Source organism: Erithacus rubecula (genome assembly GCF_903797595.1).
Source record: "Erithacus rubecula genome assembly, chromosome: Z".
NCBI classification, from domain to species: domain Eukaryota; kingdom Metazoa; phylum Chordata; class Aves; order Passeriformes; family Muscicapidae; genus Erithacus; species Erithacus rubecula.
The window spans coordinates 18,501,861-18,528,579 of NC_136661.1; the positions used below are offsets into that span (position 1 = coordinate 18,501,861).

Below are 26,719 nucleotides of genomic sequence, written 5' to 3' on the forward strand. Positions count from 1 at the left end.
ATTATTTTGTTATTCTGGGCATCAGAGAAGAAAGAACTGTATTTGGCAGGTTGATTTATTTAAAAAAAAAAAAAAAAAAAAAAAAAAAAAAGGTCATTGTTTGTTGCTGCTTCTGGGGCCGGGAATATTAGAGCAAGTTCCATGCAGATGGACTCACCAAGTGACAGGGTCATTTGGGCACGTGATAAATTGTCCAGAGTAATTTCAAAATTGCACTTCAGGGAATACTGCCTGGTAAAGAATTGAGTAAGTACTACTCCACATCCAAGAGTCTTTAAAAAATCTCCCTGCAGTCTGTTTTCATTGCTTATAGAGCATCTCTACAGGACAAGAGCTGTGTAGAAAAATAGTTTTTGTAGCTCTGTAAAACCATGACCTGCTCCATTTCCTTCCTAGAGTGATGCTACACACATGCATACCCCACAGACACACTGCAGTTATGCAGCTGGAAAAGTATTTGGGAGATAAAACATTATCTGTCTTGTGGGATGGGGTTGCTTGGAAACTCCTCTTTTTTTTTTCACCACCTCATTAGAAATAAGAGGGGCTGATAAATAAGAGGGTCTGCCATCATCCCCACAAAATACTTCAGGACACCCTGACTCTCTTTATGAAGTGTTCAGCTTACACACTTGATCATAGCACATGGGCAAACCCAGTCAACTGGAAAAAAACAAAGAGCAAATGCAAATCTCCTGGCTCTGCTACAGCACTGGCAATGTCAGGAAGGGCAGCCCTGCAGGCCAGTGCTCCTCTGGCACTCTCCACTCCTGTTGCTCTGGGATGTGCCTCAGTGCTGCTTGTTCCATCCTTGTCAGCCACACCTGAGGTGCTGTCACCCAGTGCTGCTGGTGGCACTGCCCCAGCTGGGCACAATTTAGCCCATTTCCATGCATGATGAGTTGGTTTTACATGCATTGGTTCTGTCCTTCCTGCCACCTCTGTGTTCTCTGCTGTTCTCTCCCTGGGCTATTAGCTGTACCTTTGGAAACATTTGCAGCACCTGGTGCTGGTTCTGCCAAATGCAATGATATAAATACCTCTCCATCCCACTGTGACTCTACAGGTGTCAATACTGTTCCTGCTATTCTTCTTCTTGCTAGTCTCCATCACAGAGAAGGAATGTAATCTGCAGGACAGGGAGCACACAGCATAAACGGCTCCGGGATTTACCTTTCTGGAAACAAGGGAATTCTGTAATTCAGGATTAAATTAGTGAAAAGAAGATGATTGAAATATCATTGAAAACTTGAAAACTCTGCCATTTTTATTGTAGGCCTTAAATAATGCTTTTCTTTCTGTATCCTATTTCCTGGAGTTGAGTGATTTTGCAAGTATCTCAGACTTATTACTACTTTTTTTTTTTTTTTTTTTTTTTTTTTTTTTTTTTTTAAATAGCTGTTTTAGCCATCAATTTCTGAGGGAAGCTTGATAGGCATGCAAATATGAACAACCCAAAGGATATTTTAAGAGAATCACAGGTTTTGCAGGGTTACCTAGATCACAGTAATACTGGCTTGGATTTGGCAGTGTTGCTACAATGTGGTAGTTGAACTACAGAGCTTTTCATGGCAGCCATTGGGTACAGTAATTCTAAAAAAAGGATGGAAAAGTTAGTTATTCTGAACTGGAGAATCTTTTATGAATATTTTTTTGATATAATATTCATTTACTCCATTGGAATTTATAGAAGAAAAAAGAGTGTATGGCACAGGGACAGGGTTTAGAAAAAGTAGAACATGGAATAGATGAACTGAAATTGTACTGCAGGGATGCTCTGGGGAATGAGAATAAGAGAAAGCACAGAAATCAGGGAGAAATTCTCATCTACTTACTGAAAGTAAATAGTTTCCCTCCAGATGTTTAGTACCAGAAAATTCTGCCTTTAAAAATACAGTGAGCCAAAATTTCAACACTAATTTGGAATTGCTTATAGTTGACAAAAATGTAGTAAGAATACTCTTTAAGATAATTATGTTCTAATTTTTTAGCAATCTTTCTTTTCTTTTAAATGTAAGCAATATAGAGAAACGAGGAAAGGAAAACATCAAGATGCTTAGAGCTATAAAATATAAGGACTAGACAGAAACAGACTGATGGAGAAAGAAAAAAGTTGATTGCAGCCTGTATTGCAGAGGAATGCATTGAATCAGCAGCAAGAAAGTTGTTGTAACAGCAATGTAAGTGGAATTGAAGATAAAACTATCAAATATGCCAAAGGAAACGTTCAAAAGTTTTCCTTCTGTTTGAGGAAGAATTAAAAAAGAAGGGGTACATGGGATAACTCAAGGAAGAAGAGCATGTTTACTTCTAGTTCTTAGTCTGCGGTTTAATGAGGTTAACTAGTTTAAGAAAAAAAAATACTAAAGTTGAACTTTTCTTTGAGATATTGTATTATAGTCAACATGAGAGGAATTTACACATTAAGCTTACTATACATTAACAGTTTTCTTTTTCAAACACTTTTCTCTTTCAAAATACCTTAGCATAATAAAATAAGCATGTTAAAAATTTAATTATTTAATATTAACTTATTTTACCAAAAACAATGGAAAAATTCTAGACACAATGCCTTTCATTGTGTCAACCTTTCATTGTTAAAGCTGATAGCATTAAAATTTAAAATCTAAGTTGGTTCTGTGCTGAATGCAGAAAAATTTTAGCAATTGTCAGTTTGCAATAGATAAAAAATAGATAACCTGTATATCTACTTTTTCTTTTTTTTTTTTCTCAGTCTCTCACTTTTTAAGTTCACAGGCTATCTGTAGAGATTTTTTGAGTATTAAGGGCTGGGAGCAAAACAAGCTTTTGTGTGCATGCAAGCAAAATCTCAATTTTTCTAATGATTCTAGCCATGTATTTATCAGTCATTGAATACAGAAAGATAGAATAATTCAGCACATGAATAATTCAGCTCAAAGCAGTTTTATGTACCGAACCAAATAAGATAGTATTTTTGAAAAGAAACTATCATATGCGAATTTCCAGAGCAATTTCTTTATAATGTTGAGGGTTTTTTGGTGTTTTTTTGGTTTGTTTGGTTTTGGGGTTTTTTTTTGCTGCATGTTGCTTTTTATCAGGCAGGTTTTTTTGTCTTAAATTCTGCTGGTGATTTTTGAAGGAAATTCTTAAGATTATGATTCTGGTGTGTTCTTTGTATCCGCCCAGGAACTTTTCTTTCTTTTTTTTTTTTTTTTTTTTCTTAAATAAACCTTTACAACTCTAAAAGATATCCTCTTTGTGATTTTGAGTGGCAGTAAGATTTTAACTGTAGACTTCATTTGCACTTCCTATAAAAAAGGTTTTTGATAATTTCATTCAATTATCCATATAATTTTTAGAATAATTTGTGAATATTACAAAGCGTTGACTTAGACCACAAATCATTGATTCCTTCCTGGAAGAATAATTTATTCACATATGTACTTTTAGATGTTATTTCCTGGATTTTTATGCCTTAGTGTTATATAAGCAAATTAAATGAATTTGCTATTACAAGAACTTCATAGGAACAAATGTATTTAATTTAAAGCCTTAAGCATTCAACTGATGAACAGTTTCAAATTTTTCACTATATCATGCAATAATCAATGATCTGAATTGTGCTGATAGTGTTGGAGATTTTGGAACTAGTGGCCTATGATCTCTTCAATTAAAGTAATATCAAAAGCAAAATTTCAGATAGGGTATGGAATTTTATTTATTTTAGTCACAGTTTAAATCTATTCTTAACAACCCAAATCTATAAACATTGAAACAATTGTGCCTCATAAAGCAATATTTCTTGGGCTTTTTAGAAGGAAGGTATTGCATGCTATCAAAAGAAAGCATTTAGAAGCAGTTTCATCTCAGAACTTTTATTTCACAGGGAATTTAACATAGTTACTTTTATTTTCAATTCCCTTCCATTATTTCCATGTTTGGAAGATTAACCTCATCAGCTTCAGAAAGACACCAGCTTTAATTCCCCAGAAGAAATATTCTTTATTATTTCTACTGTTTTCAATGAGATCATTACACTGCTATGTTGTAATTAGGACAATTGATTTGAATGTCAGCTGTGTGGCAATGTGAGCTGGGGAGAAGGCATCTGCAAGAACTGTGGTTAATGAACCATCCCCTTGAATCTCAAAGTGATACTTTTATGAGGAGTTAGGTTCACACAAGAGAAAACTTTGTTTGGTTTTTCTACACACACTTTCCTTTGCTTCCAAAACCCACATCTGCTGAGAAATGTGACAAACAGATTTATTGAAAAACAACGATAGTTTAAGATACAATTTTTGTAAATGTGAAAAATTCCAAGTTTCTGTGTGCATCCAATCTTTTTGTTGGTCTTCATCTCCTGTGAAAAAATATCTTGATTTCATTTGGTATTCACAGAGATGGGAAGATGAATATATTACTGCCTTAAAAAAAGTTTTAAAAAGAAGGTCAGGAAAGAGATTGAAAGAAGTTGTTTCCATGTGTCCCATCTGTACAATGATGATTGTAGAATATGTATAAATGCATAGAAAGCATTGCAGCTGCTTTGTGTTTATTCATTTTGATTGAATTGCACTGTTTGATCCAGGGGCCTGGGGAGTGGATCATTTCCCACCCATTTCAATGTAAGGTACAATCAGGGCACTGCTCTGTTCTGTCTCCTAAATACCTGTCATGAGAAAAAGACCTAGTGTGTGAGGGTAGAGTGTAATTGCCATCAAAGTTATGCATTAAAAATGAAAATACAAGTGGGTTCAGGGTTTGAGAGACTTGAATGGTCAAAAGTGTTGTGGAATAATTTTATCAGGCATACTTTTTTTTTTTTTTGTGAAGACTTTGGTGTTTCCTGAGGTTCTCCCTGCATTGTCTTGGCATTTAGATATATTTTATTGTAGATTTCTTGGTAAATGTAAGTTTGGCATTTATTGCATATTTTAGATTCACTATGGATGAAAACTGCGTGTTTAAATGTGTTAAAATTGGGGAAAATAGACTTCAGAATCTGGTATTAACTTATTAAAATGCAGGTATCTTCTATTTGAAAAGCTGTAGGCAGTGATATTTTTTAGGATTCTCATTGCTTGTTTGACTACTTTTTTAGCATAGTGGGAATCCCTGCCTTGGCAAAGACTGAAGGGGAATCAGATATTTCTCTTCTCTTGTTGCTGTTAAAGTACATCTTCACTTTAATAAAAGAAACATTTCCTCTTGCTCAGCTAGTGAGAAAAATCTTAAATGATATTTTGAGCCATTTAAAGACTGTCTATATCTCCTAGCTACCTTCTTTTTAAGATACAAACAATTGTGAAAGATAATAAATGTCCCTTCTAGCTCAGCTCCACACTCAGAGGTCTCCAGCTTGAGTTCAGTGATGCTGTCAGTGGAAATATTTGACCCATCAAGAAGCTTGAGCTGGCGTTCAGGTGATGATATAATCCTGAAGTGGGAACAGACCAACCCTTCAAGCTGCCAAAACTCAGTCCCTATGTTCATGTACAGTTCCATTGTTATTTGCCATCAGGTCACACTCATTTTGGTACTATGACTTAAGGAGAAGAGTTACAGCTGAACTTTGTCACAGAGGCAGGCTGTTCGTATTCTGTTTATGTCTTTCAGACAGCTGTGAAATGTTTTTGGTTTGTTTTTACTTTGCTTCACCTAAGATAAATGTTTAGTCTAATAAGGTACCTTGTGTCACTGGTGTAAGTCGTGAATGAGACCTCCACCTCTGTACAAACAAGTGAGAATTAGCACTGGTGATTTTATTTCTGAATCCTAACTCCTTTGTTGCTTGCTTGCTTTTTTCATTGTAGAGATTAAGTGACTGCTCCTCTCTATTTAGAAGTCAAGGCAGGTCCCACACATTTATCACATGAGGATAACAAAACCACACATTCTGAGAGTGAAGTCATGCCCTCTGTGGGAGAGTTAATATTTAGTATGGCATTGGCCAATTTACAGAATTTATATATATGTACTTTCAGATTTTTTTTAGAATTTATGTATGGTAAATAAATATTGTAGAATTTATATATATGGTAAATAAATATTACTTCCTGGTTATATGTGACCTTTTCAAGTCTTGCCTAAATGTTCCTTCAGTAAAGTAGTTATATTAATCCTTTCAGGTTTAACCTGCCACATTTCTGTTTTGTTGTGCTGTTCTTTTTGGTCAGCAGAAGCTGGCTTCTATTTGTACATTTCCTTGAATTGGAATAAATGGGACTTCTATTATAAAACCGAATGTCAGACTGACTCCATCTAGAAAGTAACAAATTTTAAAGGTCACATAAAATAGGCCATTCTCAGCTCTGTTTTTCTGAGTATGTTTGATTAAAAATAGTTTGCTCTGTTTATTAAATCACTGGTGTTTTCCCTTCAGGGCCAACTAAAGCAGAAGCAGATCTTTGCACTTGTTGCCAGCTTAAGATCACATATGCAATTGGATTAGATAATGCTATATACCTTTTCCCACTACTGAATTATCAATGATGAATTATTTATCATAAAATTAAGCACACATATCAGGAGTCAGTTGAGTGTAAAATGTTACCCTGAGGGCTTAGCCAGGCATTTCAATCAATGTGTGTTTACATCTGCTTGTGCAGATATATTTCCAGTGTAGAGTGTGCTAACCTGCAACTTTTAAAGAAACTGGCTTTGGTAGGAGTTGAATCAGACCCATAGTATCCCAAGTGATATTTATGAAGAATATCTTTTGAAGTAGATTTGTCGAATATGAAAGAGATAAAGACAAAAGCCTATGGTTGCCTTTCATTGTTTAAAGAAGATCAAGAGATGGGTGCTCAAAAACAGGCACTGTGGTCTTCCTTTTATATTATTTTATTTCCAGGGTAGCTTTGTTGCAACTGCTATCTTAAAAGTAAACATTCAGCTCAGATTCAGGTCCTATGGTTTATAATCTCTGTTTGGTTGTGCACTGAAGGATAAACCAAATAATTTCAGGTTGATGCAGAGACTCAATCAAAAAAACCCTGGTCACTTTTATAACTGTTATTTTGCCCTGCAGTCTAGCTTGGGGTTCCACTGCTGTAAGAACAGCTTCCAGTTTGCCTTCTCTCTTTTTTTCCTCACTGTGGCTGTTTAACATTCCAGACTCCTCACAGCTCACTGGGTGCAGGTGCCATTTCATGTTGTCCAAGGCCTGTTGCAGATCTCCATTTGAAGACTAAACCCAATATAGTTTTGTGATGCTAAGCAGCTGTAGTACTTCTGAGAAGTGGAAGAAGTGTCTGCATGAACTGACTGATGTGAGATTTGGATAAATTTTTCTAGAAGATTCTGAAGTTTTTTCTTCCATTTAGTCAGAATTAAATTCTGATGATTTATATCAATTAATTTTTATATAAACTGAACCTAAACATCAAAGGCAGTGGAATAACCATCCCTGGAAGTATTGGAGGCCTTTTACAACTTTTTGATGGTCCTTGATCGTGTGATTCTGAACTAAACTAAAAATCACAGCTGAACAAATATTACATACCAATTATCAGAAGGCAGAAGAGGTAACCTGTGCATTCCTTGACAGCAATTCAACAGCTTTTGTGTTCACTTGTTTAAACTATACATGTGCTATTAACCTAATGTGACAGCCCTCAAGTGCTATTAATGCATGTGGGCTGGTAAGACTGGAACAGTTTTTCCATCTCAGGCTCAGAAATCAAAGTTAGCAGAACCAATTTGATGTATATACTCCAATATAAACGTGAGAAGGAATAGTCTGCTTTCTGCTTCTCATGTGGGAATAAAAAGAGTCATTAATAAAGTGTTAGTGAAAACTGAGATAAAACATGTGAAGTCTTACTTCCTCTGCAATTTCTTGTTCTCTGGGAGCAATGTGCCAAAATACTGGAAACTTTTAATCTGTGGTTTCATTTCAGCCATTGTCAGATGCATTGTCAGTTATTCAGGAAAAAATTTAAGGTTTTCAGGCTATTGATAGAGGCTTATAAAATTAATAAAAGAAGAAATTATGAGTTCTTAAAAGCTAGTTCACAGGCTAAATTTTCATTAAAATTTTTTTAAGTATATGGAAACCATGGAAAATGGCAGTGCTGTAACCAAACACAGACAAGCATAACAAAAACTATGATGTGTATTTGAAATGAAGCTGAATAATAATGAAAAAGGTGAAATATGTATGAAATCTTTCCTATTACATGAAACAAAACTCTAGGAAAAGTTAGTTCTCAGGAATTTTTTTTTTTTTTTGTCATGTGTAGTAATCTTAAGTAATTCTAGTAATTTTTTTAATAAATGTGTTGTCCAAAACTTACACTCTTCCTGGTTAAACTGAATATTTAGGTATGAAATTAGGAATCTATATCAAGTGGCTAGATTTCCAAATGTATTTTACAGTTGTAATTTCCTCTTATTTGCATGGCATTTTTGTCTGGTAAATGTTTAATGATGACTAAGCATTTATATTTAACTACAGAAGTGAGGGGCTTAGGGGCTTAAATTTAGTTGTGTGCTAATGTTTGAATGATTTTTGTTCTGAATAGTATCTTCTTTAAAAAATTGTTGAAACAGAGAGATTTGAGCACACACAGTGGCTCTGCAAAATCAAGGTAAATTGATTTGTGGTCTTATATTTCTTTCTATCCCATTGGAGGACTTGGAGGAGCTGATGGGCAAGTCACCATTTCCTCAAATGAATGGCTTTTGTTTCCTGTCCTCCAGTTTATCTCTGAGAAAGCTACACTTCACGTATCTCCTAGGAGTTTTAATGAAGCTCATTATTTATAGCAATATAGGAATTGTAATTTGTGATTACATTAAAAAAGCTACAAAAGTATGGCTTCTGTTACTGCTCTTGTTTCCTTGTATCACAATCAATTCCTAAATGGAAGATCATTAAACATCCAATATATGACTTCAGACTACACAGAATTTTGGCTATTAGTTAAAAAAAATCAACACATCCCACCCCTCACACCTCCCAAGTGTAAATATGTCAATACAACACTACAGGCAAATACTGTTGACATTGTACAATGTATGCTGGCAGTATTTAATTTTTTTTTCCAACCAAGCACCTATTTCCAGAAGCTCTTTTTCAAAGAAAAAACTGTCACATATTACATGCTGGAGAGTGGATAAGCAAAGATTTTTTAGAATGTTTTTCCAACATTTGCTTAAGATTTTTCTGTTGAAGTTAACACAGAGGCATCACAATTATTAGGATAGACTACACAAATATTAGACTATATAGGCTGCAGATAAGTGATAAAAGAATAGTAAGCTTAAATGTTGATAAAATGTTACCACATTGTGCAGTGTCGATAATATCCTGGATATGTTCAAGCACTTTTAACATTGAACACTAAGCTTCATAGGAGCTATTTCTGGAGCAAACAGTGTCAGAAATTATGGAAGTTTGCAGTGGTGTACCCAGACTGTTGGCAGTCATTTCCTTCGATGGATTTGGTTTTGTACAAAATTTCCGACATTTCAGCGTTCTTGCAGAATGTGACCATTTTGGCAGAGGCAAGATAAAATAGTCCTTGAAAGGCTTAGACCCAGCACACAGTGCCCAAGCCCATAGTTGCAGTGGCAGGATGAGGATTTGGGAGCATTGGGTGTATGAGACTGCTGGGCTTTGGACTCTGGAGAGTTTTGCCAGTCAGGTCTTGCCCTGGGTCTCTTACAGTAAAGCCTAATGGGAAATGAGGGAAAACTTCCCACACTTTTCATGTGGTCAGAAATTATCTGCTCTCTGCAGTTGCAATATAAGAACCATGTGGAGGAAGTACAACCCAAATGACAGCTAGTGTTCCAAACCAATAGTAATCCTTGCTATTTTTCCCAGTTCTTCAAAATAAAATAATTCCAGTGCACACATCCACTATTTTGGTTCATAACAGCTACTGAAACTGAAGCTATTGAAATAGCTGTAATATAAATACATTGCTTAGCAAGAAAAATGTGTAATAGTGACACTTTATTTCTATCTGCAGTATCTCCTAAATATTATCAGTGTTATCTTCTCAATTTTGGCAGTAGGTAGATGGTGTTTGGATAGGCTTTATGTTACTACCTTGTATTTCCAATGACTGCTGAACTGGAATTTGGAATATGTTCTCTTTAAATCCCCTAGACTGAAAATCATGTTTTGTACGTAGTATTAGTGTCTGAGATATGTTTCTGATATTCAGGTTTTGAGTTTTGTGATTCAGAATAAAGACTGCCATTTTCAAACAACTGACTCCCATGAAAGTTAAAGACACCATAATGTGCTCTCCATATTTGTACTTATCTCATTTGCAGTGTGGCTACTTCATCTCTGCTTTAAGTTTAAATATGTAAAAGTTAAGGCACAAACTTTTCATCTTTTATGTGTGAATTTTTTTATTTAAAAATGCAAAATGTCATGTACTAATATGCTCATATATCTCTAGCAACCTGATGTTTTCAGCCCTTAATCCTCTAGTTTTTATGTCTAGCCACACTATTAAATAGTATTTTATACTTAAAATTCCTTGAAACACCAACTGGACATTTTTCAGCTTCTAAATATAACTCCTGCATAGTGATAATTATGCATATTATGTTATATATTTATCTTTAGTTGATTGAAGTATGGAGTATGTCCGTATTTATAGATTGGAAGTGCATTAAAACCATTATGGAAGGAGTGCTAAATACATTTTTTTGTACTGTACTGGCAGCTGAATGCTGCTCCTCATGCAAGTTCTGTCCAGCAAATTTGCCCATTACATACTTGAAAATATCTCTGTTGTTTCTGAGTATTTTATGTGATTTATGCAGATGTAAATGGTTTGTGTCTTAAGAATGGAGGAATACATTGAATTCTAACTTACTGCATTGGTTTGATATGAATTTAGTTACTACAGTAGCCTATATAGTAGCCACGGAATTATCAGTATTTTAGGAGAATGCTAATAATTAAGAGCTATAAATTAAATTACCTTTTTGTTATTTTTCATTGGTGAACTGGTATATGAAAACTGGATTAAAAGTATAGAGGTAGTAACCAAAACCAAAATGTAATACTTACTAGTATTGTTCCTTCAATCAGATTTTTCTGCTTTTGAGAATGTAATAAATGCCAAAGTGAATCTTCTGAAGGGGTCACTAAATCTCCCACAACTTTTGAATATTTAAATACCAAACTCATAGGCAAGTAATGGTACCACTAACTTTACCAGGTATTTTTAAATTTGTGAATCTTGCTTCAATTGAAAGGAGTTAGAGGCTTTAAGAAAACACTTTAGTGGGTGACTTCTATCCAATATATGCCTTTTTCAGAAGCTTACATAACACTGGCATGCAGCCAAGGGTCAGGTGTGTCAGTATGGTTCTCTGCTGAAATTCATGTGCTCAAATTAATGATCCTGCCTTAGAAACCTCAGCTTTTTTAGAAGTTCAGCATGACATGTCTTTTACTTTAACCTGCCTGATGAGAATTAAATGAGTTTCATTTCTGATTTTCAATGTGTGCATCACCTGAAATTTTTGTCTGCAGATTTTCCACATGACGTATGATCTGGCCAGTGCTGTGGTGAGAATCTTTAATCTGATTGGAATGATGCTTCTGCTGTGCCATTGGGATGGTTGTCTACAGTTTTTAGTACCATTGCTCCAGGATTTCCCACCAGATTGCTGGGTGTCCCTAAACGGTATGGTTGTAAGTATTGTTCATTTTTCATTGTGCTTTCTAAACATTACTTTCCTAAACAGTTAGCTTAGAATTTAGTGTAAAAACACATGCCTAGCAAAATACTGCACTGCAATTTATTCAAGATTAATTTTATATTTTGTTGGCTCACTTGCTAATGAACTAAAGTTTGTTTTGTAGTCCTCATGGTCAATAAAATGATATTGACTTACTGTCAGTAAGTGAGCCAGAAAAATACTTTTAGATTTAAAGTCATTCCCGTTTATTAACCCTTATTCCCTAAAAAAAAGCCACCAAAATAAATGGAAACACTCAGTTCATCACTGCTTTTAGTTTAGGCCATAGTTTCAGCATGCCACTGAAGGTAGATTATTGGTGTTAGTTTCATGCAATGTTATCCTGAGTTTGTAAACTTCTGAGTCATGTAATGATCCATTGTTCCCAACACACAGATCAAGATTTTTAAAAGTAAAATAAGATAAATAGACTCAGTTCTATGATGGTTCTCTGTGTGGGAACAGAATGTTCAAGGACAGAATGTGATTGTGTCATATTTATAAAGACGGGTAATGATTTTCTATTTGAGGGACAATGGCTGTGAAAAAAATCCCATATTTTTTTATCAAGTCAGATAATGTGGCAGTATATAGAACATTTTTATAGGAGGTACAGTGAAATTGTTGGAATGGGCCTGTAGCCAAAAGAAAAGGCCTCAAGCAGCTCTCTCATTGATAATCTCAAAATATGTGTCTCTCCAGTTTTTGTAATCTTAGGATCCATAAACAATTACCTTTACTGTAGATGGGCATCTTGCTCAGTGTCACATGTTCCTGCTGTGGAACCACAACAGTATTTGTTCCTTTAGGAACATGATACTGCACATTAATGTGTGAGCTTCTTGACTAAGACTGTCAGTCATTCAGACAAGTATTTGCAGTCATCAGACCACATCTTTAATGATAACCAGCATGTTTGCTGACACCTCACCGTGCCTGCTTTTCTAAAAAAAATACTGACATATCCTCAAAAATGGGATTGCTACAATAAAAGTAGGTCACCACAGTGCTGACTGGCACATCTTTCCATTCTCCTCTATTCTGTGTTCTGCTTTCTAACATCTTCCATTCACATTTACAAAGCATACATTTTCTCCCATCTTTTAAAGATCTGGATGAAAATCATGCTAGGGAATGAAAGGAGGCCTTGGATTTCACTTAATTGAAGCATTCAACTTTTAGAAAACACTAAACCATGAAATTCTCTCTGCTCCTTAAGAGCCACATTCAATCTTAAGAAAGCTGTACACACTATGAACATGCTCAGACCCTTCTTTCTGCCTACCCACATTCAGGGTTATTTTTTATGGAAACAATATTCTCTACTGTCCACAAAATCTTGGAAAGATCCTTTCTGAAAGTTGCAGCATTAATGTTTTTTTTATCAGCAACTGAATTGTTTATGTTGAATGAACATTGGGGAGAAATTTGCATATAAATTCCACAGCATAGGCAGTGTTTTAGGCCAGTGGCAAGAGAAAGAGTGGTGGGCTGTCAGCCTGGAATCAGGAGCATATTTAAAACTTGTATTAGGGAAATAGTGACTTCTAGACATGTCACAGCATTACAAGACATTTTCTAGTTGTTTTCCAGTCTCTGGGAATTAACTCTTTAACACTAAAAACAGACAGTGAAGCTGTCATGGAATATCAGTCCTCTAAAATGATAGCAGAAACAGGAGGAGGTTGATAATGGTGATCATGGTAGTGGTTATCTGATTTTGTGGTGTATTCAGAGTCTAACTGACATTATTTTATTATTTGGAGTGACTTTGGAGTTTGAAAGGGTTTCATGTTCCTATACTGGGATAGCTTTCTCAAGAGGGGTAACCTTACTCTTCTGTGTACTGTAGCATATAACAGTTTAATCTACTCTGAGTTTTAACTTTTGTTACTGAGATGACAGCACCTGGTACTGGGGTTTGGATACAAGGTAAAATTTTAAATTTATTAATTGTGATCACTGGCTTGAAGACTTATTCAAGCCAATGTGTGCTTAGCCAGAAAAAGTCAGTTTTTCCAAAGTGTGAGTCAGTGGTGAGTCAAAGCTTTTGCAGATAATCTGTTAATAAAGGAAGTGAGGAAGTCAGAAGGGTGGCATGGCATCTCCTCAGCTGACACAGCCAAGCCTACTCTTCCAGTCCATAGCTCCATTCTGTCTTGCACATTAGTTGCTTTAGGCTGCAGAGTGCAACAACTTTTAAAAGCCTTGTCTTGAAATCTGTTTTGTCTGTCTGAACTGATACATGTAAGATTCCCAATGCCTTAGGATGCTCATGGTTTGAATTTATAAATACTGTAAAGGAAAATAACCTTGATTAAATTTAATGTCACAGAGAAAGAGAAAAATGAATCCAGGTTGCAAGTTGCTTACTACCTCTTTGAGCAATGTGACTGGATGCAATTAAAACAAAACAAATTAATTGGATTTTTGTCTTTGAAAGGTTAATAGAAACCTCGTAATGCAACATGAAGGAGACTATAAAATGGAAAGCCCTCTCTGTAAAAAGGGGATAAGATCACCACTGGTTAACAGTGTACCAACTTAAAGCCTAAGTAGTTCAACAAAATTATTCAGATCCCACTGATATACTCTTTGTCATGAAAATAATTCTGGGCCCATATTGTATCTGTACTCTCAGCTTGAACCTCTTGTCCCTCACCTTGCAATGAAATGACTGCCAGAGCTGACATCTTCAAGAATATTGGTGTACTGTCATTTAAAATAAGAACACTGGTAAATGTATTATGAAAGTAAGTAGCAGCTGTTCCCCCCACCCCCACCTTTTATGTCACATTCCAGCCCATCCATTACAGACAAAACAACAGTAAATTACTTTTAGGAGGGAATGCAGCTCTTCAATGCCATATTAGTTTTTTCAACACTAGGATTTTTCAATTCCTAAAGAAGATCTTTTCTGAAGAAGTTTCACAGGCTTTCTTAGTAATGCTGCCTAATTTCTGTTTGGCCCAGGGAGCCTATTATCTGCAGCTCCCTCTGTAATTTATCCTCAGCTTTCTGATCTGCATTGCTTTAGACTAGTGTATACTTCCATAATGACTGATATACTAAACATTTTTGTCATGCCTCAGAGTTTGAGCCAGAAGTTCCTTAGAAAATTAAGAGTAAAACTTGTAAATAAAAATAGGTACACACAAAAGCAGGGGTCCCCTGCTACAGTCAGTCTCTGGAAAACAAGCTTCTGCATTCACTTTCAGGTGCAGTAATTGCAAAACCAGTGTGTGGGTCCCAGCTGATGAACTCACCTAGTCATGTCTTATATGGGAAGGGTTAATAGGCAAGTACAGATGAGAGATGTCACTTTTGCCACTGATGCCATCTGGCCATCTAAACATCACAGCCTGTGATAAAGCCTACCTTGCAGCAGATAATTACTAACAGCACCTGAAGATTCCCAACCTATATTTTCCTGTCTGTATTTGCAATAATTAGTTGTATGGTTAGAAAAATATATGGTCTTTTGAAGAAGGTACTTACCTGGGCTTTACAGATCTTTTATTTATAATGTTCCCTTTCTGAGATAAAAGACTAGCAGAGTGGTACAGAATTTAACTCGAATGGTGAGTTTTTTAAAAGCCAAAAGAGATTGTAAAGCTTTTGGAAAGGCCTTACTTTTCTGGCATTTCCCCTGGCAGTCAGCCGATGTTTGCTCAGCAAGAGCCCTTCAGGTACTCTGATTTATTTTGTTTTGTCTTTTCCTTTCTGTCCTTGCAGTTGGAATGTTTGCAGCTCTTGGGGTGTTCTAGGTTGTATTTAGTAACCTGGGATTTTGATTTGTATCAATGCCCATTTGTGTCTCATGATTTCCTCAGGGGCAAAGTAAATCAGACATCAAATCCCTGATGATATCAGCATTGCTAGTAAAAGATTTTGGGAATTTCTGCTGTAGAAACTGGAAGTCTCTCTCATTATAAAATGAATTACTTAAATGAATATTTGATAGAGAAATTCAAAGAGGTAGGAGATGGTTAGGATTTATAATGCCCTAAGAACTATGCTAACATATATGTAATATATATAAAAGCTAGTTAGTATACCATCCAAAATTATAATTTTAATTCTCAACATTCCTTACTAATGAGCATCATTTCCAATTACATAATCACTTTTTTTTTTCCCAGTACTGCTTTACTTAGTGGAACTCAAGTATTTCATTACAGTCATTTTAATGTGTTATTATACATTGGATTTTGTCTTTTTGATAATGCATCAGCTTAGCACCTTCTTCCCTATAGCTGGCAGCTAGGAAAGCTAATTTTCTCATGAGATTTTTCTGCATTTAATCATTACGTGATAGTCATCCTTTAGAGCTTCACAAATGTTTCTGAGTACATTTTTATTATTATGAAATATTCTAGAGCCATATTTCAAGCATTAGATTCCTCTGATTTCATTTGCAATCCTGAACAATAAATACTTATATAAATCAAATCTTATACTGTGTTCTTAAAAAGTATGGACTGCATGGGAATCATCTGATTCCTGGAGGCAGTGAGGATCTGATGAGGTATACTTCTATTCTAATGTATTTTTAGTCATATATTTATATTAATATGTGTCTGTTTAGTTAGTGCTGTGCTTCTTGGAACTGATAAAAGTGTGAAATTACAAATCAGAGATGGACTGTGATCCAAATTAGAGGATTTGCTTAAGTCAGATACTCTGTTTACAACACAATTTGGAAATATGATGGCATTGGTAATAACAATATATAACTGACATTCTTAGGACTAAGACACACATATTTTCATATCTACAGTGAGTAATTCTATTGCTTCTGTTATGTGCAGCTGTTCAGAATTCAGCTGCTGGTCTCTCCTGCCCTCAGCACTGACCTAGTCACTGAGGTCTGTCTGCTTCTTCCTGCATTAAGATGATGAAGTAATGACCTGTTTCCCTGGTCTGGCATGAAGTGATAGGCCTAAAAATATATTAGCTCAGGAAATATATTAATTTCTGTGATTTGACACAAGTAAAAGAAACTGCAGATGAAAATTTTGTGGATGTGCAGTGGCAAATGACGAGGTAGGTTTAATCCAGACTGAGGACATGCATTAACTGCAATACCAAAAATTTATGCCAAGCTAGTGGGGACTAGAGAAACAGGGTATCCGAGGACACTGTTGATTTAATTCAGTGTGTCGTGATCAATGAAGAGGAAAACAAATCAAGTTCTCATTTTTACCACAATTGCTGAGGATCTAGGAAGCCCACACAGGTTTTGACTTAAGCTTTGTTCTGATAGGTTAGCAGGTTGTCTGCTTTTGCAGGCCTACAATGCAAAGTAGTAATAATTTTAATAATTTTTATTTCCAAACTCCTTGTTTCCTTCCAACCTCTTTGGTTTAATATTCTATATATTTTTTGATATTTTGGGCTGCATTTTTGACAGTAGATTGATTCATGTGCTTAAGTAAAAACAGTTATTAGATTTCCACAGCCTTACAGTTATTGAAATTTCTTTTTTTCCTGTATATTCTTTCTGCTGTTAATGTCTTCCCAGATTATAAGTTTTAGTTTATTGTCTTAACACCATGAGCTAATTCAAATGTAGAACATTAAAAACTGAAAAATAAAGGTGCTAAATCAATTACAGTGAGGTTTACAATTTTTTAAAAGTTTAACAATAGCCAAAGTTATACTTCAATATCTGGATTATAACTGCCTCAAAAGGGAAAATAGTCATTCAAATAAAGTATTCCCACCTTCACCAACTCTAAAAATCGTTTAGCATTGCAAACTCAATTATTGTCATAAGCCCTGCCACTTTACCTTACTCTCCCTAAAATGCTTTAGCACGGATGTAATTATTTAATGCTGCTGGTGGCAATTGTTTCAGCAGATACTGGTGCTTAATGCCACCAAGAGGAAGGATCCAAATTAGGACACGTTTGCAAGTGTTGATTGTAGCACTATGATGCTGATGTGATAATAGGTGCTAAAGAGTAAATTCTGTAATGAATTAGTTGGCTGCCTTGCAGCTTCTGTTTCTTTCAGATCCAAAGCTTCCCTATATGGGATGAGAATAGTGAAACAATTATTTAAATGGAGCATATCAAAGCAAGTTGATACACTTGAAAGATACTAACTTACTTCCACACTTTTTCTGTGTGTTTTTCTTGTTTTTGAAAGAGCTAGTAGAAAAATGTCAAGGAGCAGATGCAAGGAAGAACTTGCTTATTTGTCATCAAAATTTAGTTTTCATGTTTCTCCCTCAAGAATCATCACAATTTATAAATGCTTATGCTGCAGTATATTGTGAAGGGATTTCTGCTAACTGTAAACTACAAAATATTTTATGTAAGCCTTACACTGGAAAGAATAGAAGAAATTGCACATTGTATTGTAAAGCCTAGTGTTGTGTTTGATAGTTATTCAAGGGAAAAATAACAGACTTCAGAACGTGTGCCCTATGCCATTTCTTTAGTAAAAAAATGTGAACTAAAGTGAAAAACATAAATTGGATCTATCATGTTTCAGGGCCTTGTATCCCACATTTGCCCTGGAGTAAATATTCAGGAGGTGTTATAAGAGCCACATGGCCAAAAGCAGATTCTCTGTTGTAGAGGGGAGTGTTCCCTTTGTTCTGGGGGAACTGGATCAATCTACTTTGCTCTGCAAATTTAAAATATTTATCTGCATGTAGTGCTACTCTGGACTGAACTGGAATATAAATGTCAAAAAAATATTTTGAAGTAGCTCTCCAAGGGTGGCCTTTTCTCTTGTGATTTGAGTATCCAAAAACTGAACTCTTGGAATATTTATGCCACACCAAGTTTCCCAGAATAAACCCAGTGCAGATATATCCAGGTGAATACCATTCATATACAGCTGTTCTTCAGCAAATCTTCCCTTTCTTCACTGCAAACCTTAATTAAAATGCACAGTCTTATTCTTGATCCATATGATTTAAGACTGCACAAAAATGTGGTTTGCACAAGGTGCATATTTTTGTCAAAGGGTCATTATCACAATCAGATTTTCTCATGAGCACTGATGTTACTGCTTTTACCTGATGGGTTTTGCCATGTCAAATCTGAATTTTCTTCACACAGCTATTCAACATCTGACTCATTCTAATATTTAAAGTGCATCTGGAGAGGAGTCTCTACTGGGATGCACTTAGACATGAAAAAATGGCCATCTGAAATTGCACATTTAGAAGCTTACATTTATCAGTGACACACCTTGTTCTGGTTCACATAGTTCTAAACAAAGTCACTCTGATACACGAGGAACTTGAGATACAGGTCTGTGTTTACCAGACCTGTGCCACTAGAATCTGGATTCCCAAAATCCCAGATGAAGAAAAGACAGTTTTATGATATTTCTTTTTAAAATCTGGTTATTTATGAACTTCTCTCTCCATGGAAATTTCATTATTTCATGCTTTCATTTTAATTTGAATATGAATGAAGCTAAAAGCTTGCCTGTAAAACTGGAAGTCTCAATTTGCCTTCACTTCTAGTTACCAAAACATGAGAAAAACAGGAAATATATGGCATTATATTTTCTTCCATTTGTTTTAATGTACAAATTTACCTTCATGTCTGAAGTGGGTTTGCCCATACTGTTTATACATATAAGCCAGGGATATACACAATTGATTTGGGTGATGTATTTTGCCCCTTTTAAAAATATATAATAATTTTATTTAAGATTGCTCTCATCCATCTGCTTTCCTGCTCTTCCTACTTTCTGCACACATACTCATTTGAGCAGACTCAACTTGAACTAATTCATATAGAGGTCTGAAACTTCCAGAAAATTTAATCTAATAGAAATTATGGAAAATATTTTTCATAGGAAAATCTTTATATTCTCTGAAATACACAGCATCTTATTTAATGTTGTTGCTTATGAGTAAATTTTTTGTATCTTCTAGATGTGTGTGCAGATGTTTGCATGTTAATTGTAACAGCAAGCAGTGAATACTTTTAGTATCAATAACTTAAACTACTGAATGCTCTTTAAATATATTTTGCTTTCTTTCTGCTATCGGGATTTTTATATATGTTCATTTATGCTTTAGCAGATATTATTGACCACATAAGAAAAAGAACCAATCCCTATGGTGTAACTTTCTCTGGCTGTATGCACATTTAATAATTTGCACTGGGTTTCTTTTCCTCATGTGAGGGGAAGCAATATTATAATAAAGAACTTATTAGTATTTTTCAAAATACTTGATATAAATAATGTACTATTCTATCTAATTTAGCTGCAAAAGTCAAGCCATTTTCCCCCAAATTTCAAAAAAACATTATTAACATTACCTTATTTTATTTTTCTTTGTTTTGAATCACTGGTGTTTGTTACAAAATATTCATGACAGTCTCCTGTGAAGTGGATTGGAGCAGAGAGAGATATAAAATATGGGGCCTTGTTTAAAACATAGTATTCCCTATATTTTGGGGTACTGTTTACATGAGGGAGTTGCTTTGAAACAATCTCTCTAAAAGCCAGCAGTTGGCATTTGAATGAGATGAGAAAATAACACCCATATTCTTCACAAATGACTCATCTTCCCTTTCCAATCCATCACATTCATCATTTTAGTCACTGTGTCTGATCTTTTATATTTGGAAGACGATGAAGTTAGCTTGCACTTTGACAATAGGACATATAATCAAAGCAGGATTATCGACGTTGGTATGGATAGGGAGGGAATTAACATGACTGGTTTGAACAGCTGGCTACTTATTAGTGATGTTTTCCAGTGGAGTGCACTCAGACTGCCAGTTCAGTTTTACAAACAGTAATTGGGTACTGATCAGGATAAAGGCAGTGTATCACTCATTTGTCACTCTTTTCAGTAGTGTGTAATATCCCTCTGCTTATCTCTAATAGTAAAGGACTTTAAATTTTTTTCTAAGATACAGCTAGAAAAGTTATGGCAAACCTAAACTCAGCTAAATGTTGCTAGAACAGTGTTGACAGAAGAATATTTGTGGGAGTTTCCTATCTGTTTTATTAGTTTTTTTCCAGGTGTTCAGAAATTAAGATAAAAACATTTGCTGGAAGCAAAATAAAACTTAAGGTTTATGTGATTAGAGTATGCAAGAGCTCACCCTGGAAATGTACACTCAAGAGCAATGAGTAGGCATGCTACATTTCCAGAAGTAAGGACAGATTTGATCCTGGAATTTTTGGACCTGTGCAGATGTCTCTGGGTTACCTCTCATAACTCATGTTACTCACCTAAATGCTGCCTGTCCTGTACCACCATCTCTCTAGATGATAAACAGATGGAATACAGAATATATAAATGTGCTTTTACCTCCTTGTTACTCTCTAACTCTAATAGTCATGGCTTTACTCTTGCAGGAAAACCATCCTGCTGCTACCTACACTTTTGTGCATATAAAACTTGAGATAAATGAATGAATGTATGAGTTGTATGAATAGGCAAGGTGAGGTTGCCATACATCTTTGCAGTCTTGGCAAAGAAGATAAATGCTGAGAGGAAGTGCCTTTACACTTTACACTTAACAGTGTATTGCTCCTAAGTAAACCTGTTTTGCAGATCAATAAAATACCATAAACCTAAGCAGTTCTTGTTGAATTTTCATGAAGGAAATCCTCCCACCCAGAGTGACATGGAAAGGAGAAAGAAGGAATGCAGCAGTTTAAATAGAAGTAGAACATCTGAGGTTGGGTTTTTTCTAAGCATGAGCCACTGCACTCAACCTTTGCAAAATTGTTTGAGGAAACATAAAGTTGGCATGTGTACAGATAAATAAATATGAAGGATTTCTAGGCTTTGACAAAGCTCGTTGTTTTTACTGTTTTGCTTTTAAAATCTTTCAGACTTGGAATAAGAAAGTTCTCACTGCTTACTCATACAGTAAACACGTGGACATCTGCCCAGAGACTATCTAGAAAATGCTCTTAAAAATTTTCTCATTTGTAATGTTAAAGACAAAAAAATGCCACTTCTGGTGGTGACACAATGCATAATCTGAATTAGAAACTACATATGCTTGGTATCAATTAAAAACACACTCAAATGCAATGTAATGTGTGTTTCTAATAAATAATGACTGTCAATTATATTTTAAGAGGTAATTTAAAAAGCATGGTATTTTACTGTTTTGAAGAATGAAATCTGCCTTGAGGTATATTCTTTGATAACATTCCCTCCACTGAGTGACCTTGTTGCTTTTAACAGTTTTGACTGTAAAGGCTGGATTTGAAAAGCACTTTCTTATATATATTTTTTAAAAGAAATTATGGGATTTTTAATGTAAACTTCAGAAGGAAGAGATAGCCATATGATCTGAAACTAGATTCAGAGATTATATTCAAAACCATTTGTTAAATGAAACTAAAACTTCCCTCTGTAATGTTTACGAGGGAGTTATTAAACTTCCTTATCTGTAACTCAGCTTAAACTTGTCTGACCTATGTGCTTGGAGAATGCAAATCATGGTTGTGATAAAAAAGAAATTATTGTCACTGAAATTACTGTCACTGTCCAGAATGAGTGCAGACTGCCATGGTTTGCTAGATTTATTAAAAGATTCAAACATTGCCATGGTATTGGTTTCAAGACAAGCTTGACTGAGCCTGTCTGAAATGAATGGTTCTATTACTTTGTATTGCCAAACTAACTAAAAAAAAATCTAAAAAGGGGGCTATTCTTTTGATTCTACTTAACATTAAATAGATATACTGTGAATTGTCAGATTTTTAAAATCAATCTTGAAATGTAGCAGGTGCTCAATTAACATGAAGGTTCTAGCTAAGAAAGGTTTCCAACTATTTGCATGTTAGATAATGCAATTTTTGAGTAAATAGATGCCATTTTCATTAGAATCTGAGTCCTTATAGGTGTTTCCAGTTTATCATCCTTCCCAATCTTTTACAAGCAATGTGAATGTCATACTTTCAATAAATGGATATACAAATATGTGCCCTGAATCCAAGAACTCTTTCTCTCACTGCGTGTTCTCTGCTGTATAACTCAATCCATATAAGTAAATAATTATGATCTTTGCATTTTAAGTGTTCCTCTGTTCTCATTTGGAATCTTTTTTTGTCTCTCACCTGCTCCTATCTGTGGTTTATGATACCATCTCACTGTGGTATGCTTACATTAAATCCAGTGTGCTGGAACAGAATTCACTGAGTCAAATCTGCAGCACCTCTTATAGAACCCCCCTGACTTTTGTCAGACTTGCAAGGGCAAACTCATGTCCTGATCTGACTGCAATTGCAAGAGAGAAAACACAAATCATAAAATAAAACCAGAGACTGAAGGAAGAGGCTGCTATAGGGAATTTTATTTTCTCCACTAGATTGGAGCTAGGAAGAAATGGGGTGTCAAGTCTGTCCATGAAAACAGAGGTATGCCCAGTAGGGAAGCTCAGGAAGATAATGGATGCAGCTTTAGTAGAATAGGATCCTGGGCAGCTTATGGAAAGAGAAATTCTCCCCTGGAGGTGATAAAGAACACCTGCATTAACATTCTACTCTGAATCACCATCTGCAGAAGTCTGATTTTTACTGACTGTGTAGGGAGCCTAGGGAGACCTGCCAACTCACTTAGCTATCAAAGTGAAGTACCTGAAGTCAGCTGAAGTGAAATTTCAGTTTGCCTTTCCCTCTTAATGCTGGATCTCACAAACAAAACTCAGTACAAATGGAGCCATTGGTCACTGCAGGCATCCACATATAAACAATGAAAAACTTCAATGCACTTGTGTTCTTCCTCTTCATTGTCCATTCCTGAGGACTGTGGTGCTCCTGCTGTGCCCCTTTCCCTCAAGCATCAGTGCTAGACATCCCTGGGCTCTCCCCAGGGTCTGTCCTCTGCCCTGGGCCATCTGCCTCAGCTGTACCCACTTCTGCCAGAGAGTTTTATCCTCAGTATCTACACTGAAGAACCTGGGCTCCTGTGAGCTACTCTCCAGGTGGATGCTTCAGTTGCTCTGCAGAATAATTTTGCAGGTCTTTCTGTAATCAAACATGTAGTTGATTTTTAATTGCAGTAGGAGACTTTTTTACTTTTAATGTTTTAATGTTGTATCTATGAAAATATCCCATGGGCTTTCTAAATAGTTATATGGCATTATCATTGTTCTGTGGATTAAACAGTTGTTAATAAATACTTGCTATGAAACTGTGAGAGGGCAAGCTGGCTAAAGAAAGGTTAAACCTTCCACTAAACCAGACTTCTTAAAGCCCCATTCAACCTGGCCGTGATCACTTCAAGGGGTGGGTGGACATCCACAACTTCTCTGGGGAACCTTTTCCACTGTCTCACTATCCTCACAGTAAAAAATTTCTTTATGTACCTAATATCTAATCTAGAGCTACTGTCTTTCAGTTTAACCCAATTCTCTTTGTCTTTTCACTACATGCCCTTATAAAAAGTTGCTCTTTCTCATTTTCATAAGCCCTCTCTTAGTATTGGTAGGCTGCTAAAAGGTTTCCCAGAGCTGCTGCAGGCTGAAGAATCCCAACTCTCTCAGCCTGTTTTTTTATAGGAATCACAAGGGAATCCCTGTCTTTACAGCTGGAGCAGGGACCTGTGTGCCCCACACCACTTGGGTGAATGATACAGGATCACTCAAGTACTCTGTTAACTCCCTCAGGGATGATAAAAGAGAAGCATGTTCCCCTTCCTTCCCCTCAAATTTCATACCCTCAAGATCACAATATTCTTCTCTGTGATTTAGATTAACTTCCCTCTACTAAAGGAGGGAAATGAAATTTTTTGTGAGTCACTAAGTCTGTCTTTTTTTTTTTTTTTAATGCCTAGACATCATTTTGTGGGTGGTGTTTAGGCTGCTAAATAATTTTTCTTTATATTATATTACCTTGAAAGTCTTGTAGATTCTAGGAAGCACCTGCAGTTTTAAGGCATCTGAGTTTAAGAAAAGGTCATCAGGAAACTCAGATATATTTTCAGAAAAAAAAAAAAAAAAGCCTCTGACCTAGATTCAGCCTACTTGCTTTGACACTGGGGTTTGTTCTTTTCATAGAGCCAAAATAGGCTTTCAGCTGCAGAACTATTGTGCTTCCTGCTGTCACTGCCTAATAAAATAATGCACAGCTTTTTGTAGGACGTAGTATTTGATGAAGGAATGTGATTTACCAAAAATGCAGATCAGCCTCTTGAGGGCTCAGATATTTAGTAAGGTAATTTTCTGAAGAACTGCAAACTAACCAGATGCAACCTAGAGTCTCAAAGGCATCAGGTTAGGAAATTTATCGAAAAACTGACAAGAAAAATACCAGCTAAGTGAAAAAAATACTGAAAACCAGCACTGATCATCTGCCTTAAAAAATACATTACTTAAATAAAACATGGTAAGAATTATATCCTTAGTCTGAGCAGAATAATACTTGAATTAGCCTATATGGTACCAAGCACCATTTTGCTAGAGAAAAAAACCTGTTGTTTTAAAGCACTGAATTCAATAAATCACAAATCCCAATCCCACTCTTATGCTGATTCTCTGTGTCAAAGTAGCATTGGTTCATCTTGATTCATTTTATAGCAGATTAAATCATATTCAGACTCTTTGTGAGTAGATCATATTAGACCATTTTAATCTACTGTAATCCACTATTTTTATTTTTTTTCCCCTTAGGACACATTCTTAAAAATATTTGCAGAAGGGAATGTATTTTAACTATAGTATGTCTATAAACAGAACAAGGAGGAAAGCATGTCTTGAAAAACATTGGAATGTTTTGAAATATTCTTAGTGAGAAAGCATTGGAATGCTATTATTTTGTGCATGTCTATCTATGTACTTTCCAAATTATGAATCAAGTTTGTCTAGATATTTCCTAATGATAGCTTTTTCTGCCACTTGTGAGGTTTGCTGTTTCCTGCCTTTTTAAATGTAGCTTTGAAATCTCTTTGATTCATGGAGTATGGAGACAGCACTCAGAAAGCAAAGCTCAGTGCCCACTTCCAAAACCATAAAATTCTCATTTGTCATTTTATTTGGGATTGGATGCTTCACATAATTTGCTGTCTAGTCTGAGTTGTTCACGTAGTAGAGAGGATGAGTTCTTTCCACCAACTTTCCTTTCCTAAATTGGTTGCAAATATTGTCCATGATGGTGTAGATTCTTCCTAACAGTTTTCAGTAAAGCTATGGAGTCACGAGTCAGGTTTATGTCACTTCACTCCTTCGGCTGTTTCCCAGAACTGCTCTATATTAAGACCACATTATCATCAGCCTATTCTTGACTATCTAGATAGCTACGGTTAGAAATGCAAAGCTTTTCTTGGTGATTGCATTGTAAAAGCATTTCATAAATGGTTTGATTCAATACTTGAGGTTTGTTAAATAAACTGTTCTACATTATATCCAGCTGCTTTCACCAAATGAAAGGAGCAGAACAATGAGATACTTTAATGCACACTGAATTCTTACTTCTACTGAGCTGAGTTATTTTATGAACAAGTTCCTCATTAAAAATGCTTCCTTGCAGGATTTATATATTCTCTTATTAGATATGCCACTGTATTGGTTTTTTCTTTTTTCTTTTCCTGTAAGAAAGTGTTTCTTTTTAAGATATATTGTCTGCCCAGAAGAAACCTGTAGATGCACTTGTAATCACTTATTGTGGCCACACAATACTTACTCTGATTAGAACATATTTTTCTGTTGCCAGGCAGTGTATATCTGTTCCAGTCAGTCCTTTGTAAACAATGGCACTTAAGTTTATTTCAGAATAAAAAATCAGAGCAGTTTGAACATAATCAAAATTTGACTGCATTATGACAAAGGAAAACAAAAAAACTGTCACAATCAGATTTTTAATTTATTTGATAAATTTCAGTAAGGAGCTTTGTTCGCTGGAGAAGTGTATTAGCAGATAAATATTCAGTATTTTCTGCATCAGGAAAAATAATCAAAATAAAAGGAAAGATCTGCTGTGCCACATGTTTTTGTTTGATGGCTAGTGCCAAAGCCAGAGCACCAAAAAATGAACAAGCTGTAATGACAGCAAAGTCATGTAGCAACTC

The 26,719-nt window shown here is 35.4% G+C and overlaps 1 protein-coding gene across 1 annotated transcript in view; it reads left to right on the forward strand.

Moving 5' to 3' along the window:
- The window catches only part of HCN1 (hyperpolarization activated cyclic nucleotide gated potassium channel 1), a 190,080-nt gene that overhangs the window by 87,649 nt on the left and 75,712 nt on the right, over positions 1–26,719 (forward strand). The window contains exon 3 of the mRNA XM_079330692.1: positions 11,495–11,656. Coding sequence (XP_079186818.1) covers positions 11,495–11,656 — 162 coding nt within the window. The remainder of the gene's footprint in view (positions 1–11,494; positions 11,657–26,719) is intronic.